The sequence below is a fragment of the Nannospalax galili genome, unplaced genomic scaffold (genome assembly GCF_000622305.1).
Source record: "Nannospalax galili isolate Female #2095 unplaced genomic scaffold, S.galili_v1.0 scaffold284, whole genome shotgun sequence".
NCBI lineage: Eukaryota > Metazoa > Chordata > Mammalia > Rodentia > Spalacidae > Nannospalax > Nannospalax galili.
The window spans coordinates 7,275,568-7,294,195 of NW_008354281.1; the positions used below are offsets into that span (position 1 = coordinate 7,275,568).

The following is an 18,628-nucleotide window of genomic DNA, read 5'->3' on the forward strand; positions in this document are numbered from 1 at the left end:
GAAGAAAAAGGATTTATTTCATCTTATACTTAAAGGTTAACAGTTAATCACTGAAGGACTGACTCTTGAGGCAGGAACCTGGAGGCAGGAACTGAAGTAGAGACCATGGAGGAATGCTGCTTACTGGCTTGTTTGCTTCTCCTGGCTTACTCACCTACCTTTCTTAACTCCTGCTCAGGCCCACCTGCTCAGGGATGGTACCACCCACAGGAGGATGGACTCTCCTGCATCAGTTAACAATTAAGAGAATGCCCCACAGACATGTCCACAGGCCACTCTGATGGGGGACAGTTCCTCATTTGAGGTTTCCATCTCCCAGCAAAGGGACAGAGATTTACAAAGATTGAGAGTGATATAGGTTTCCAAAAACCTGAATCCTGCTTTTAACAAAGAATGAGGTGCTGGTGAAACAGGTTTTTCATTTTGCTTCAAACATAATAGTTTTGTCACACATGTTTTAGAGCAGTGCCTTTTACAGTACTATAAACATGTTTGCTATTCAGTTTAAGCTATTTTTATAGGCACTGAGAATTAAACCTAGATTATATATTTAGAAAATATTTGAGTAGACATAACTGATACTACTTTATAAAAAGTTCGTGAAGAATGTGGGCATTTATCAGGTAAGAATCATCCAGTGGATCTTATTTTGCAGAAGATATGAATATTAAGGAAAATTTACCTTTCTTGAGCTATAGTAAATTGAGGCTATATTGTCCCATCTTTAAAAGCCAGAGCTGAGCCAGGGTTAATGGACTACGCCTTTAATCCCATCACTTGGGAAGCAGAGCAGGTGAATCTGTGAGATTGAGGCCAGCCTTGTCTGCATAGTGAATTCCAGGCCTCCTGGCGCTACAGGGAAGACCTTGTCTCAAAAAAAGGTCAAAAGGAAAAAGAAAACAGCTTTTGCAATTGACACCATTTACCTGTGGTGGTCTACAGCCAACCCAAGGGACCTAAGTAAATACATAATAGTAAAAAATATATATTGCGACTCGAAGTGAGCAAAGGTTGGGGTTAATTATTTTTTGTTTAGTTTGGAACAGAGCCTTTGTGTGTAGCTCAGTCTAGCCTTAAATCCTTCCTTGGTCTGAATCTGTAATTCCACCAAAACCCTGGATAGGGATGTGTGCTTTCACAGGTCATCCTGTAGCCGAATTTTCTATATTCTTGATACTACATTACAGAACTACCACAGGCAAACTTTTTTTTTTAATTATATTTTATGTGTATGAGTGTATTGCCTGCATGTATGTGAGTGCCTCCATGTTGTACAATGCCCGCAGGGGTCAGAAGAGGGTGTCATATCCCCTGGAACTGGAGTTAAAGATGGTTGTTAGGCCCCCGTATGTGTGCTTGGAATTAAACCTGGGTACTCTGAAAGAGTAGCCAATACTCTTAACCACTAAGCTATCTCTCCAGTCCCAGGCAAATTTCTTTTTATTGTAATCATCATTGATGTCTTGGACAGTGCGGGTAAGGGTCTTGCTGTCTCTATTGAATTCTTAACATTGATAAATCCTCAGTGCCACCAGGAAGCAGGTCATTGCTTCTATAAGCAAAAGTGTTGAAAGAATGGAGGTTCTGGATAACAGACACATGATACAATTCCTTTTCCTCAATGGAAAGGGCCTGTGGAAAGCATGTGTAGAAGGTGGACTGGTGGAGTGGAACATAGGAAAGATAGGCAGTTTGAGGGGAAAACAACTGAGTCTATGACAGCAGCTCGGTGACTGGGCTAGGTAGGTTTTAAATCAAGTAGGTTGCCCAGAAAGCTAGTCTTATTTCAATTACTAGTATGCAACCAGAAACCAGTATCAGCAGTGATTAGTATCCTGTGTGGAGAACTTGTTTTATCTTGTTCCTGCTGTCGTGATTAGCCGTTATGTCAGGATGTGCTGCCTCAGAGAATTGGTGACTGGGAGGAAGAGAAGGTTTACTTGACTGATTGAGGAGGAAAAGGATAAGTTAACCTAAAAACGTCTTAAAAGTTAGGGCCAGCATAGGCTACATAATGTAGCTAGACCATGTTCCTCAAATTTTTTTTTTTTTTTTAAATTCACTAGTTCACGTGCAGGTACTTGGTAGACCAGGCTGGCCTTGAACTCACAGAGATCTGCCTGCCTCTGCCTCCTGAGTGCTAGGATTAAAGGTGTGCACCACCACACCCGTCTAAATTTTTTGTTTTGTTTTTCCATCTTTGAGGCAGCGTCTCCCTGTAGCTGCAGCTGGCCTGGATTCTCTGTGGAGACCAGGCTCGAACTCACAGAGATCCACCTGCCTCTGCCTCCCAAAGTGCTGGGATCAAAGGCATGTGCCACCATGCCCGGCAGTATTGGGTTTTTTTATGAGCCCAAAACAGCATTTTGCTGTGTATCCTTGGCTAGCCTTAAACCTATTATGTAGCCTAATTTGGCCTTAAACTTGCAAGAATCCTCCTGATTTAGGTTCTCAAGTGCCGAGAATATAGATAATGCACCACCATGTGATTATTGACTCTTTTTTCCTCTTCTATTTCTGGCATTTGAGAACTTAGTTTTAGAGAATTCTATATGTCTGTCCTGTACATCCCATCTTGTTTCCTGAGAATAAGGGTCACCCAGACTGGCTTAAAATGTGCTCCCTATGTAGCTGAGTGTTACCTTGAACTGATCTACTGCCTCTACCTTCTGAGTGCCGGGATTATAGGCATGCTCTACCATAACCCATTTATGTGGTGCTGGGAATCCAACCTAGGACTTTGTACATAATAGGCAAGTACTCTACCAACCTAGCTACATCCCCAGTTCCCTAGTTTTAGCACTTCTGAGGCAACACTAAAAATGCGTGGGGTTTTGGGTTTTTTTGGTTTTATAAAGTTTTTATTTTTGTGTTTATGACTATTGTGCCTGCATGTATGTAAGTGCACATGTTTGTGCCTGGTACCCATGGAGGCCAGAAGAGGGTGTCAGATCCTCTGGAATTTTAGTTAATGAGTGTTAACCACTGTCTGGGTGTTGGGAACTAAATCTGGGTCTTCTGGAAGAGCAGTAAGTGCTTTTAGCTGTTAAGCCACCTCTCCAGCCTCCTTTAAACAGTTGTAAAAATTCATGGCTATATGATGCTTTCTGTGGCCCTCACTTACTCTTGCTAATGTTTCCGTTGCTGTTCTCGAACTCCTGATTATTGGGACTACAGGTGATTCTCACAATATACAGTTATAGCTAAGGTCTGAGCAAGTTACTGAAATAGTGACAGTTTACAGAAATTGTTGAATGTTTATACATTATTATGTTATATTGCCAAGAATCTGGTCTTTTGATGCCTGTTTGAATCTTTTCACAAAGTCACATAATCATAAAGGAGCTACATTGCCACTTTGATCAGAGTATCCATTTAACTTGAAGTAAGAGCTAGACAGTTTATATCAAAGCTGGAGATTGTCTCTCTCTAAAAGATTGAGACTGTGTCTCACTTGGTACAGTGTAGGCTGGTTGCACCCTGTAATGCAGGCTTTCCTTGAATGAACTATGGCACTCTCTTAAGAGCTTTGGCCTCTCAAGTGCTGGGATTACAGGTGGGAGACACCATGCCTGGTGTTCAGAATTTCATTTAGAATACATATATCTGCAGGTAACTTCAGTGCTGTCATATACCATATATATGGGATTGCTTTTTCAATAACTTCTATTGAGCCTATGTTTTGTGTTTAAAATCTACTTTTACTGATTTGAAGATTTGTCCTTGAACTCTTACCTCTTGTCTCTACCTCCGAAGTGCTAGGATTACAAGCATGTACACCTGGCTTTCATTTGTTTACCTTTTCTTTGCCTTGTGGGTGTGGAGGCCAGAGGCCAATATTAAGTATTAATCACTGTCTATTTTACTCTTTTGAGATAGGGTCCCTTATGAATCTAGAGCTTGCTGACTGTCCAGCAAATCCTAAGCAAGGATCTTCCTATTTCTGCCCTCCCAGCTCTGGGATTACAGGCACACTACACCTGACTTTTTACATGGGTACTGGAGATACAAACTCAGGTCCTCATGCTTTGATAGCAAGCACTTTACCACCTGAACCATCTCACCAATCCCCCTCATTAATTTACTTGTTTCTGAAAATGTAAAATGATCCCAAAATTTCCTCACAAAATGAGGCATTTGGCAACTTGTGCATCATGTTTAACTATTTTAATGCAGACTTTGATCTAACTTATATTTTGACAGTTTGTTGCATATTCTAAGGACCCAGATATAGGCTTGGTGGCCCGTCTCTTGTTTTTCCTGGTTTATGACTTTCGGCTTTGTGGAATACGGCTGAGATGAAAGGATTTATTGACGATGCAAACTACTCCGTTGGCCTGTTGGATGAAGGAACAAACCTTGGAAATGTTATTGATAACTATGTTTATGAACATACCCTGGTAAGTGTGCCATCCCACATATTGTTAAGTACAGTGTTAATAATTTTGCAGAATTGAAACATGAGTGTTACATTTCTTAGGGTGCTAAATCTGATGAAAGTACTTGGTTCAGTTAACCTATAGTTTCTTATTTAACATTGCCACTTCAATCCCAGTTCTTTTTAAATAGTGTGTGCTTCTTTTTAGACCACTTCATTGAAAAATGCAGTGCTTCGCAGTTAGATTTCTCTGCTATGCCTGGCTCTTGTATTTTGACATTTCCAGAAAATCTTGAGTACATGCCATCATACTCATTTTTCTCAACTTTTCTTCATTTGCTTTTAATTTATTTTTGTATGTTCTTGCCTGTGTATGTGATAGAATTTAATAGTCTGTACTGGTTAATACTCTTACTCTTCCCAGGAATCAACTTCCACAGAACCAAATTCATTGCTGCTCTATATCATTTATTTGTTTCTGTGAATGGTGTGATACTTTTTTGTTTCTTTGTGAGAGCCAGTTTCCTGTATTTTGCATGTTCATTGAAGACTTTAACTCTGGGTTACTCTCGTTTTCAGTATTAAAATGCCCCCAAAATGTCTTCTTGACCTTCAGTTTACAAACTTGCCCAAGTCTCCAGTCCCCCCAGCAAAATCCATTTATTTCTTTATTCTGTTGTCAAGTTGGGTTTTTTTTTTTTTTTTTTTTTTTGTCTTTTTGAGACAGGGTCTCCCTGTAGCCCCAGCTGTCCTGGAACTCACCAGGCTGGCCTCAAACTCACAAAGATCCACCTGCCTCTGCCTCCCAAGAGCTGGGATTAAAGGTGTGCGCCATCAAGCCCGGCAAGTTTCTTTCTTTCTTTCTTTTTTAAAGTATTTTATTTCTTTTTCTATATGTGTGCATGTATTGCCTGTGTGGAGGTAAGTGTACCCATGTCCTGCAGTGCCCAAGGAAGACAGAAGAGGCTGTTGGATCCCCTGGAACTAGATTTGTTAGCTGCCGTGTGGGTGCTGGGATTTGAACCCAGGTCTTCTGCAAGAACTGCCAGTGTTCTTAACCACTGAGCCATCTCTCCAGCCCCTGTTGTCAAGTTTCTTAAAAAAAAAGAGGGGGGGTTGCTTGATAATACCAGAGCCCTTAGAAAGCAAAGCCATTCTTCATTTAATTATATCATTAGGAGACTCCTGATCAGATCTTCATGGACTTTCTCTAACTCGTTTAACTTTCTCTTCTGACTATCTTTCCAAGTTGGATAGAATCTTAAGAGTACTTCTTTTATCCATTCTATCTCATATTTTAAAGTCATCTCACACTTAATGAAGATTCATCCTCTATTCTGTCTTCTAGGCTCATCTTTTATGACTCAGGTTGGTATTTGTTTTTCTGAGTCTACCTTTTGTTCCTCAGCCTTTGTCTTTCCTCCTTAATTCTTATTTCTGGTCTGCCTTTGCATATGTCATTTAGTGGCCTTCTGGTTTGCATCCCTTTTCTGTTTTCTGCTGTTTCTTTCCTACATCAGCTTAATTTTGTTGAGTAGAAATTAAATACAAAGCTTCCTTGTTCTCCAGTATATTGTCTTCTGAGATTTTTCCAGATTTACATTGTGCCTAAGAATCAGTTTCCTTGCTTCTAATATCTAAACACAGTACTCCCCTCCCCCTTTAGTAGTGTAAATATAATGTCTCTAGAGCACTGTGGATGGCATGCATTAAGAGCATAGGTAGTTTCTTAGTTTTCCCCATGCAGCCTATAATTTTCATTAATGCTTTTTCAACAGGGCAGTATATTTTAGTTATGTTCATTCTCAAGTAATATGTGTTCATTTTCATGGCATCCTAAATTAGATACTTTATTGCTGGCCATGATGGTGTGTTTCTTAGCCCCAGACTTAAGCTGAAGCAGCAGGAGGGTAGCAAGTTCAAGGACAACTTGGCCTACATAGTGAGATCATCTTAGTTAAAACAAACCAAAACAAATAAGCAAAAATTCAAAGGAATATGTGAGTGTAACACAGCAAAAAGTCAAGTTTAGAAAGAGCAGATTTGCTTAGATTTTCCTTTAATCTTTTTAGATCTAGTTTAATAACTGTATGCTTTAAATGTAGTATATATACTCTGTCCTACCTATGATATCCTGCTTTCAGTGTTTTTTGATGTTTGTCTTTTTTTCATTATCATAATAGACAGGAAAAAATGCATTTTTTGTGGGGGATCTTGGGAAAATCGTGAGGAAGCACAGTCAGTGGCGGAATGTAGTGGCTCAGATAAAGCCTTTTTACATGGTGAAGTGCAATTCTACTCCAGCTGTGCTTGAGATTCTGGCAGCTCTTGGAACTGGATTTGCTTGTTCCAGCAAAGTAAGTATTTGCCATTATTTTTTATCTAGTGGCAACATTTTAAAATTCATTAACTTCTAGCTACCCTTAAAAAATAGAACAGCTGGGCATGGTGGCGCACACCTTTAATCCCAGCACTTGGGAGGCAGAGGCAGGTGGATCTCTGTGAGTCCCAGGACAGCTGGGGCTACAGGGAGACCCTGTCTCAAAAAGACCAATGAATGAATGAATGATTAATGAATGAATGCAGTTCAGCATTGTAAGCCTTAATTTTTTAAGTGTATTAGTGAAAGGGACATTTCATTGTCCTTTGGAGGAATTCTTCATTAAGAACTTCTTTATAGCTGGCAATGGTAGTTGTTTGTTCATGAAAGCCCTTTGAAAATGGATGCAGGAGAGTCAGGAATTCAAGGTTAGTGTTACTAACATAGTGTATTGGAGCCAAGCAGGAGTACAAGAGACTTTGTCTCAAAACAGAAAATGTCTTCATCCTAGGACAGAGGTAGCTAACTCCTTTAGACAGAAATAATTCTAGCTCTTTTTTTCTTTTGAGACAGGATCTGTAGCCCTGACAGATTTTGACCACCTTGTATAACTGAGGATGACCTTGAATTGCTCCTCATGCTTCTACTCTTCAAGTGATGGGAAGAGGCATAGGTTACCATGCCTAATTTATATTTTAGGGATCAAACTCAGGGATTTATATATGCTAAGCAAGCACAAACTGAGCTGCTCAATTGTATTTTATTTTTGTGTGTATGTGTGTGGATATGCTCATGCCATAGTGTAAGTGTAGAAGTCAGGGCAACTTAGGGGTTCTGTCTTCTATGTAGGGCCAGGGAATTGGAGGATTGAATTTAGGTGGTTGGGCTTGGTGGCAAGCACTCTTACCTGCTGAGCCATTTCAAAGGCATTGTTTGTTTTTAAGCACAAAGTAGAGCAAGGAAGCTTTACCAAAATGTGTTTTCTGATATTATTATTTTAGTTTAAAACCTAAGGGATTGGGAGTGTAGCTGGTGATCATTTGTCTAGCATGCACATGGTCCCAGATTCAATCCCCAGCACTAGAAAGGAAAAAAATGTAAATCAAATCAAAAGTAATAAAATTTTGCTGTTAGATGATAGTATTAAATATTTTCCACAGAATGAAATGGCTCTAGTGCAAGAATTGGGTGTGTCTCCAGAAAACATTATTTATATAAGTCCGTGTAAGCAAGTTTCTCAGATAAAGTATGCAGCAAAAGTTGGAGTAAATATCATGACATGCGACAATGAAATTGAATTAAAGAAAATTGCACGGAATCACCCAAATGCCAAGTAAGTGTAAAACTACTTGAGAATGTCATTGTAGTTGCTCTTTAGGAGTTGAATTGTGAAGCCTGAGAAAAGGGGTTAATTGCAGAGCAGTGTATATATTGGAATTTAACCTTATTAAGAATTCTAGCAGCAGGCTATAGAGAAAGTTCAGTGGTTAAGAGCACTTACTGCTCTTACAGAGGACCCATATTTGGTTCCCAGTACCACATGGCAACTAACAACCATCTGTAGCTCCAGTTCCACGAGATCCCATATACCCTTTCTGGCCTCCATGGGTATTGTATGAATGTGATACGCTTACATACTAGCAGGTAAAATGTACACATAGAAATAAGTTAATTTTAAAAAGCAAAATAAATAAAAATGTGAGCTATGTGTTCCTAAAAATGTATTTATCCTTTGTCTATACTTAACTGACTTTAATGTTGTTCATAAGGCATTGATTAACCTGTAAACTTTGGGGTACAAACTTTTCAGGGGAAATTATAGGGAACCACTTATTTTAAAACTGCCCCTTGATCTTCACAAGCTTTGTCTTGGTATTTTCTGTGTCAGGCTATACAGTAAGTGGTAGTTGAGTCTACCAGTAAGTAAAATAAATTTGCTTTGTCAGTCTTGCTTTCTGATCTTGAGTCATTTATCAAAGCTTCCTTGGAAAGTTTTACAAACTATTTACACATTTGTAACTTTTTAATACCTTATCATTACTTATCTCTGATAATGTTTAATCAGTCAATCATTTTGTTTTAGTTGTCATGGTTTAGAAGGAAATCACTAGATTTGAAGCATCTCAGCTTTTTTCAGTTAGAAACCTGAGGTTTTAAAAAATTAGTAGAAACTGGGCAGGGTGGTGTATGCCTTTAATTTAACCCCAGTACTCAGGAGGCAGAAGCTCTGGTCTCCAGCTGGGCCTACAGGGAAACCTTGTATCAGAAAGACCACAGACAGAGAGGGAGGGGAGGGAGGGGATTAATAAGAAACTTTGAAGATATTTAAAAAACTGATATTTTGTGGTGCACACCTTTATTTAGTTCCAGCCCTGGGGGCCAGAGGCAGGCCAGTCTCTGTGAGTTCTAAGCCAGCCAGGACTTACACAGTGAGATTCTGTCTTGAAACAAAAAAGGGCCAAAACTTGATTTTTTTTGGTGGCATTGCTATTGAATTTAGTCTTTCTTGGTGGATTTATAGACTGGTGGACTTCATTTGAAAGTAATGTCATCTTTCATTACAGCCCAACTGACTCTCTTGCTGCTACAACAGTCTTAACTTGCTGCATTTTCCAAAATCCCGTCCTTTCAAGCTTCGTGCCTTAGGCCCTAATTGCTAGTTTTTTCTCTATACAGGATTGTTTTTCATTAGGTTCACTTGATTCATCCATCGCTGGATTTGGGAACACTGACAACATAATCAACACACTCCCTACAATCTTCAGGCTTCACATGTGCTGATGATGATGTAAACCAACTCTGCCCCAATCATCTTCCCCTTCTCTTAGGGTCTTACTACATATTGCAACAGAAGATAATATTGGAGGTGAAGATGGTAACATGAAGTTTGGCACTACATTGAAGAACTGTAGGCATCTTTTGGAATGTGCCAAGGAACTTGATGTCCAAATAATTGGAGTTAAGTGAGTATTTGTAATACTATGTTTTTTACTACAGAAAAGCCTTTCATACTGTTTTGTAAAGGCACCCTTTCTTTCCTCCTGATAAAGTGGCAAAATAATAAGTGCAGAGTATTTTAAGTCTGAATGTTGGTTTGGGGTTTTGGTTTTGCAATGTTAAGGATAGAACTCAGACCTTTGTATATGCTACTAAAGTGCTCCGTCACTAAACTACTATATTTTCTTTCAGAGATTTTTTTCTTAAAGATTTGTTTTTATGTGTGTGTATGAGTTTATGTGTACCATATGTGTGCAGGAGTCTGAGGAAGCAGGAAGAGGGCCATCATGTGGGTGCTGGAAACTGAATCTGGGTCTTCTGTAAGAGCAGTAAGCAGTCTAACTGCCAAGCATCTCTCTAACCTTTCTTTGAGTGTGTTGAGACTGAGTCTTACTATGTAGCTCTGGTTGACCTTGAACCTGAGATTCTGCTGTTTCCCAAATGCTGAAATTACTGGTGATTTGTGTCTTGTCTCCAGGATAAACCTCCTTTTAAATTCAATAGAAGGAATTTGGTATAGTTCTAATGCATTTTAATCTTTTAAGTTGTAGGCATCAGTTTATTTCTCATCTGATTTTTCCTCTTAATCCCTCAGAGGCACTTCAATAAATCAGACTTTGAAACTAGCTGTGTTATTTCCCTCCAATGCCAGCACTCTAGAAGTAGAGGTAGGAGGCTCATGAGTTGAAGGCCAACCTTCAAGCAAAAGCACTGTCTCAAGCAAAACAAAAGTTAGATTTTGGTTTACCTTTAAATTTTTTTATATGAGGAAACCAAGACCCAAATAGAAGTTTGATTTTTTGAGACAGGGTCTCTAGCACAGACTGGTCTGGAACTCACTATTTAGTTTGATTCAGTGTTCAAATAAAAGATTTTATGCTGTTACAAAATCTCATTTGATTGGTGGGACTTGTTAAATTGCCGTATGTACATAAAAGAATGCTGTATATTTTTATATCCATGAAGTGTGGCTAATACTAAAAATTTTTATAGCATTGTAATCAAACATTGGTATTTCTAAAAAGCTGGTATTTTAACTTATATAATTAGATGCTAGTCATATTAAGTATGTGGTGCCATGTGAATGATAATTGAAAGGATTTACAAAAATGCTTCAAAAACATACTACTTAGGCTGAGTGTGGTGGTGCATACCCTTAATCCAGCACTCAAGAGGCAGAGGCAAGCAAATCTCTAGCCTGGTCTACATAGGGAATTCCAGGCCAGCCAGGGCTACATAGTGAGACCTGTTTCAAAAAAACCAAAACAAAACAAGTAAAATTAAAATAAAGCCATGCTGATTTATTACTTTTATTTCTTTCAGATTTCATGTTTCAAGTACTTGCAAAGAATCTCAAGTGTATGTACATGCTCTGTCTGATGCTCGATGTGTGTTTGACATGGCTGTAAGTATGAGCTCTCTAATTGTAATATTTTAAACCAGGATGTCATTAATTAGGACTTAGTATTGTTTTCAGCTATTTTGAATATTCTATACCTAGTATGGCACAATACCCGATTTTTAATACTAGAAAGATTGAGGACTCCTCATAGGCATGCTTTTGTTTTTTTTTTGTTTTTTTTTGGTTTTTTTTGGCCTTTTTTGAGACAGGGTCTCCTTGTAGCCTCAGCTGTCCTGGAACTCACCATGTAGACCAGGCTGGCCTCGAACTCACAAAGATCCGCCTGCCTCTGCCTCCGAAGTGCTGGGATTAAAGGCGTGCGCCACCACGCCTGGCTACTTTTGTTTTTTTTTAAAGTGGGCAAAAGAATTGAAATAGAAATTTATTTAGCAAATGTCTTAAAGGATAGTGCAAGCAAGATCAGGGAGACAAAATAGAACTGAATTCTATTAATATGTTTCTGTTAATAAAAGTTAAAGAAGCTGAGTTTGGTAGCAGATACCTGCTAGTAACTTCAGTACTTAGGAGGCTAAGATCAGACTCAGTTGGAGGCCAGCCTAAGCTATATTATATGACTGTGTCTCAAAAATAGCTGATCATGGCCTAAACAATAAAAAAGGAAGAACTAATACTAAAGGTCAGACAGATATTTACTTAACTAGGAGGAGGCGAGGTGGGTTTGGGGAAAGGGGGTTGATTGTACACATTACAATTTGGACACATGGCTATTTTTTCATCTCTAGGGAGAATTTGGCTTTACAATGAACATGTTAGACATTGGTGGAGGCTTCACAGGAACTGAATTTCAGTTGGAAGAGGTAAACTTTTCAGGGGATGAGTATATTTGAATAATGTGTCTGCTTTCTTTGCTACTTATTTGGGTACATAGATCAGAATTTTTACAACAGCAGAAACTAAGTCATACAATATCTTAAAATTTTCATTCTAAAGTAATGAACAGGAAATTAGAAGACCTAGCTAACTTTAAAGTTTGAAATGCTCTGATCCTGTCACATCTCAAAAGATTCACTTCTTGTTCATTTATTGATTTTTCTAGGCACTAAATGAAGGGTCTCACTCACATGCTAGCCAAATGCCCTATCATGGCATGTCCATAGAAAGTATTGCTTCCATTGTGTTTTATATATTTCATGTTACACATAAACTATTAACTTAGACAGCAAAAGCTGAAATAGCCAGATGCACATAACTTCTGCTTTTCCATTGTGCTCAGCCTTCCTTTCTTTATTCTGGAGTGTCTAAAAGCTATGGATTGAAATTTTGCTCCTGTTTCTAAATACTCAAATACAATATTAGAGGTTTTCTTTTGATTAATGCTATTGTGGTTATTACCAAGTACACTGATGTGAAAGCTTGCCTGATTTCCTTGAAGATACCTCCTAGTTAACTAAGCGTTCATGTTCTGTAATTGCAATTGCTTAATTTTCCTAGGAAACTTGGCTAATAGCTATTAAATCTTGAATTCTGTAATGCAATATTGAAATCATAATCTGTAATTTTAAAATCCATAGGTCAATCATGTTATCAGTCCACTGCTGGATATCTACTTTCCTGAAGGCTCTGGCATTAAGATAATTTCAGAACCGGGAAGCTACTATGTATCTTCTGCCTTTACACTTGCAGTTAATATTATTGCTAAGAAAGCTGTTGAAAATGATAAATTTTCCTCTGGAGGTAAGTTAGGAAGTTTATAGTTACACTCTAGTTTTATTACATGTTTTATATTAATTTCCACCACCTGATTCTTACCCTTGTTAAAAACCAGTATTTTTTTGTAGTTTGTTACAAAGTGGAGAATCTTCCACATACTGTTACCTAACAAGGGCCAACAGTGTTCTTTAAATCCATTGTCAAGTGAAACAAAAGGCACAAGCTTTATTGTATCCAGTGTCACTGTAAGAAATATTTATAGTATTAATGACTAATTTTTTCTCACTATGGAATAATCCTTAGTCCATAGGAAAATTAAGGTTCCCTAATAACTGTCCTTTACAGTTTTTCCATTTTTCTTAGTTAGAATTTAGTCCAGGATCACATGTTACATGTGTCAGTTCTCCTCTGCATTTCTTTACCGTAATGTTTCTGAAGAGTAGTTTTGTAAGTGTCTCAGTTTGGATTTGTTTGATGCTTCCTTGTGGTGAGGTTCACGCTGTGCATTTTTGACAGGAAGTCCCCCAGAGTGATGGAATCTTCTGTGTATCACATTAGAAAGCACATGATAATAGTCTGTTCTAATATAAGTGATGTTGGCTTTGGGATTGGCATTAAGAACTTGATTTTTTTTTTCCCCTTAAATTTTGAGAAATATAAAAATGACATTAACTAGTTCTAGTAAAATCCCCTTTACACTAACTATATATTAGACTTTTTACTATGTAAGTTCATCTTCCTCTCCTCTCTTTCATTTTAGTAGAAAAAAACGGGAGTGATGAACCAGCCTTCGTATATTACATGAATGATGGTGTTTATGGTTCTTTTGCAAGTAAACTTTCTGAGGACTTAAATGCCATTCCAGAGGTTCACAAGGCAAGTGTTTGTTTTAAAACTTACTCATGATTTAAAAAGAAAAAAACAAGCCTTAGAGATGATTGATCTTCAGGGCCCACATGGTAGAAAGTGAGATCTGATTCATGCAAGTTATCTATCCATCTATCCTTTGATCTTCACACCTGCACTTTGGTATCCACACATATGCCCAACCAACCCCTTCCTCAAATGTGATTTTAAAAAATTTTTTGGTCTTTTTGAGACAGGGTCTCCCTGTACCCCCAGCTGGCCTGGAACTCACTGCGTAGACCAGGCTGACCTTGAACTCACAAGAGATCCACCTGCCTTTGCCTCCCAAGTGCTGGGATTAAAGGCATGTGCCACCATGCCAGATGTGATTTTAAATTTTTTAAAAAGAAAAAAAAAAAACATGCAAATGCACCTGTCTAGCCACTTAGAGTGCAGCTCAGTGGTCAAGTCTATTCTCATATTGTACAAGGCCCTGGATTCAATCCATAGGAACCGGTTTTTACCGTAAACCTTAGCTATTATGTTTAACATGTGCAGTTTTTTTTTTTTGTTTTGTTTTGTTTTTTTTTTGAGAAATACTTTAGGATGGGCAAAATGTCCTTTTTCAGGATTCTTTATTCTTCTGGCCCCTTCAGTTTGTTTCCTTGGTGTGGCGTTAATGCCTGACCCTCAACTTTCATTCCATAGACATGAGATATGAAAAATTGAAAGTTGGTGGGCTTCTTGTTTACCTACAGAAATTGACACCCTTTCTTTTCCTACAGAAATACAAGGAAGATGAGCCTCTGTTTACAAGCAGCCTTTGGGGTCCATCCTGTGATGAGCTTGATCAAATTGTGGAAAACTGTCTTCTTCCTGAGCTGAATGTGGGAGATTGGCTTATCTTTGATAACATGGGAGCAGATTCTTTCCATGAACCATCTGCTTTTAATGATTTTCAGAGGCCAGCTATTTATTACATGATGTCATTCAGTGATTGGTAAGGTGTTTTTATTTTAAAGCAGATGGAATATTTGAAGTGACATTTTAGATTAACTGGTTACTTACATAACAGATGCATAACTTCAAATAATAAAAAGAATCATTCAAGTGAAAGTTTTAATATCACAATCATGACATATGATAAAGTTGATGAAGAATCCTTGATGCATTTGGCCTTTGCATTAAAAATAGATAATCTTGGAGACTGGGGAAAATGGCTCAGTGAAGTGGTTGTCACACAAACATGCAGAGCTGAGCTGGGGTAGCCCTAGAGTTGGGGTATGGGGTAAGGGAGAAACATCCCTGGAGCTCGTTGGCCAACCAGTCTAACCAGAATGTTGTGAATTCTGGGCTCAGTGAGAGACAGTCTGAAAGGTGGAAAGTGATTAAGAAAGACATGTGATAACAACCTCTGGCCTGCATACACTTGCTCTCCTGCCCCCTCCCCACAAACCTTCTTAAAAAAGATTTTATTTGGGGGCCTGGAGAGATGGCTCAGATGGCTGTTCTTGCAGAGGACCTGGGTTCAGTTAGTTCCCAGGACCCACATGAAGGCTGACAACTGTCCTAATTCCAGTTCCAGGGGGGTCCAACACCTTTTGACTTTTACAGACAAATTCTTAAAAACATTGTTAAAAAGAAGATGAAAGATTTATTTATGTGTATGTGCCTGGGTATGGATATGTGTATGAGTACAGTTCCCGTGGAGGCCAGAAGAGAGTGTTAGATTCCCCTGGAGCTGGAGTTACAGGTGTTTGTTTGTTGATCTTCCTGATGTGGGTGCTAAACTGAACTTCAGTCCTACAAGAACAGTATTTTTGCTTGCCAGGCATGGTGGTGCACGCCTTTAATCCCAGCAGAGGCAGGAGGATTTCTGTGAATTCAAGGCTGGCCTGGTCTACATAGTGAGTTCCAGGTCACCCGGGGCTACTGGGAGACCCTGTTTCAAAAAGATTAAAAAATAAAAATAAATAAACAAAAGAACAATACACTTTAAACCCAGCACTTGGGAGGCAGAGGCAGGTGGATCTCTGAGTTCAAGGCCAGCCTGGTCTACATAGTGAGTTCCAGGCCAGCTGGGGCTACAGGGAGACTCTGTCTCAAAGACCCCCCCCCCAAAAAAAAGAGAGAGAAAAAGAACCCAGTACACTGCTGAGCTATCTCCAAGAATACCATCACTCCTCCTTTTTTTCTTTTTTTTTTTTAAACCTGGGTCCTAGAGATTGAACTCCAGTCACCAGGCTTGCATGGCAAACACCCACTGAGTCATCTCCCTGACCCAGAAATGATCATTAAGAGTGACCAGAAGACTAGTTGTTCCCCTATTTCATTGTGATTGTGTGATCTTTGTAAAGACTTTAAATCATGAATTTTGTTTTATTTCTTCTTAAATATAGGTATGAGATGCAAGATGCTGGGATTACTTCAGATACAATGATGAAAAACTTCTTCTTTGCACCTTCTTGCATTCAGCTGAGCCAAGAAGACAGCTTTTCCACTGAAGCTTAAACAGGCATTAACGCTTCTTAAGATCTGAAGTTGCAGGTTAAGCTTGTCTGGTCTACATTCCAGTGTGGGGAAAAAATTCATTCAATCTTTATTAATTCTCTTGGAAACAAATTCATAGTAATAACTATTTGGGACCAGACAATCAGCTTTCATCTATAATTCATTTGGGGGTAAAGGGAGATTTAGATAATGTATCCAGATTTAAACTTACCAGTTTGACCTACCCCATAAGCGTTTAAAATAAAATATGCAACAAAATGGATGACTTAGTGGAGATGGAAGCCCATTAGTTGGGTTCCCCATTAAATCGTTTACATACAAGTACACAGTTTTTATAATAAGAATTCTTGTTAAAAGTCTTGTAAAGTTGATGTCTTTCACCCAGATAGATCACATTAGTAGAAAACCAGTGTGACTTCATTAGATATGTTTAGTGTATTTAGAATGTGTAAATTTGTGCTTTGAACTGTAGTTTAATAAATGTAAAATTGCATCATAGTATTTGTTGTATTTGACCTAATGTAACCCTTGTATGATTGCAATAAAATTTTGTGTAGATTTTACTGGTTTTTTTCAGGCTAAAACTTTGGGAAAGGGGCTAGCTAGCAAAGGTAGTTTTGAAATAGATGTGTATATGGTCTGTTTTGAGGGGTAGTTTTCTTTATAGCCCATTTAAGTTTTACTCAGTACACTTCAGTTATTTAATTAGTAATTTAAGTAAAGTGTTTGGTAAATCATTGTGACATTCAGATTCATTATGGAGAGTTGATGTGCAGTAAGCATGATGTCTAACAATTTTAACACCAAAAATGTTAATCCTGCTTAAGCCAATTGTAATATTTAATAGGTGTTTCTGTATAGATAGACTACATAGACTACTTTAGTACATCTTTGAATCACAAATCTTTTGGCCAACAGGGAAGATTCTATTAAATACATGGTGGGGATATGAAATTGCAGAAAACTGCAGAGCAGTAAAATTTAAAGAAGGGCTACATCTATACCATATCCAGAAATGCCCCTTTGTACAGAATACTTAAATTTAATGAGGTTTGGGGGTAAAGCACACTTATTTCAATTTCTCATTTGTAGTGATACCCAGTTGGGGTTTTGTTTTTGTTGGTTTAAACTTAGTCCCTTAGTTTTTTGTTTTTTCCCATTTGTTCAATTTAGTAATTTCTTTTCATACTAAAACTTTTTGGTAGTTGGGGAAGGGAGTTAGCATCACTAACCTGTCAATTTTGCCAGGGTTTGCTTTGTTCACTGCTAGTGTATTAGAAATCCTAGATCTCAATAACAAAATAGTAATAAGACAAACTACAGGGGTCTTTTTTTCCTAACTTACTCTATGTTCAGATGTGGAATTTCTGTCCCCCAAGAGGGAATGTGACTTCACTTTGGTGCCAATGGGCAGAAAATTCTACTGTGCTACATAGAAGTTTGGAATGCACTTAATAGCTGGTTTTTACACCTTGATTTTAAGGTGCAAAGAAATTGATCATGAATCTCTTAATCTCAATCTCAAACCAGTAGGTGCTTAATATTTTTGATTTGATTATTGTCCATTTGAATATCATGGGTTCTATTAATTACAAAAAGAACTTAGGACCCCACTCCATTGTCATGTAGTTCTTGGACTTTTCCAAGGTATATATGGGGTTTTATGCAAAATTCTGAGCTACCATGTAACTGTTTTTAACTATTACAAGGAGGGATTGTTTCCTACCTTCTTTGTGTTATGCATTGTTGGGGTCCAGAAATAAAGATGGTACAAAAACAAACAATCCAAAACCCTAACAATGGAGTCTTTGGCTTGATTATATAGGCTTGAGCTTCGTGGCGTATCAATTTTGCCATCTGCAAAGGAGAGCTGTTGTGTGAAAAACAGCCCAGGGTTGCAAATAATCACATGTGAATGATAAGGTAACTTTAAGAAATATCTGTATTGTATTTGAAGACTATTTGCCATAAATCTGAAGTTTAAACCTATGTATTTCAATTTGGTATGCTTAAATAATTAATGTAAAATCTTTTATATGATACTGTAACCTCAGTTCAAAAGTTAGCTGAAAATATAAAACCCAAATGATTTCTATATATAGTAAATTGAACTGTAAAGGTAACTTGTGTGTGATTCTGAATACACAGATGCTTTACTTTGGCTTCTATCATGAAATAGATGTGAAATTTTATGACAGTTTTGTGTATATTGCCCACATTCTTTCAGAGTCTAGTACAAAGTAAAGTGATTCTGGGAGTTCCTACAATGAAAGTCTTGGTGAGCAAATCTTTCTGGGGCCACCTTTATTTAGATACCAGTCTCCTAACCATCTTTTTTTTTTTTTTTTTTTTTTTTTTTTTTTTTTACACCCCGCTCCTTTCCTTTTTTTTTTTTTTTTTTTTTTTTTTTTGGTCTTTTTGAGACAGGGTCTCCCTGTAGCCCCAGCTGTCCTGGATTCACTATGGAGACCAGGCTGGCCTGGAACTCACAGATCTGCCTGCC

At 38.0% G+C, this 18,628-nt stretch overlaps 1 protein-coding gene across 5 annotated transcripts in view; it reads left to right on the forward strand.

Moving 5' to 3' along the window:
• The window catches only part of Azin1 (antizyme inhibitor 1), a 34,612-nt gene extending 16,290 nt beyond the window's left edge, over window positions 1-18,322 (forward strand). For 2 of the 5 annotated variants that reach the window (XM_008851553.3, XM_008851552.3), the window contains 10 exons: window positions 4,204-4,400; window positions 6,562-6,735; window positions 7,859-8,031; window positions 9,527-9,661; window positions 11,019-11,100; window positions 11,841-11,915; window positions 12,630-12,792; window positions 13,529-13,644; window positions 14,400-14,614; window positions 16,014-18,322. In XM_008851553.3, coding sequence (XP_008849775.1) covers window positions 4,299-4,400; window positions 6,562-6,735; window positions 7,859-8,031; window positions 9,527-9,661; window positions 11,019-11,100; window positions 11,841-11,915; window positions 12,630-12,792; window positions 13,529-13,644; window positions 14,400-14,614; window positions 16,014-16,125 — 1,347 coding nt within the window. In that variant the 5' untranslated portion in view covers window positions 4,204-4,298 and the 3' untranslated portion in view covers window positions 16,126-18,322. The remainder of the gene's footprint in view (window positions 1-4,203; window positions 4,401-6,561; window positions 6,736-7,858; window positions 8,032-9,526; window positions 9,662-11,018; window positions 11,101-11,840; window positions 11,916-12,629; window positions 12,793-13,528; window positions 13,645-14,399; window positions 14,615-16,013) is intronic. The other 3 variants (XM_029555199.1, XM_029555198.1, XM_029555197.1) reach the window with 2 other exon arrangements.
• The last annotated feature ends 306 nt before the right edge of the window (window positions 18,323-18,628 follow it).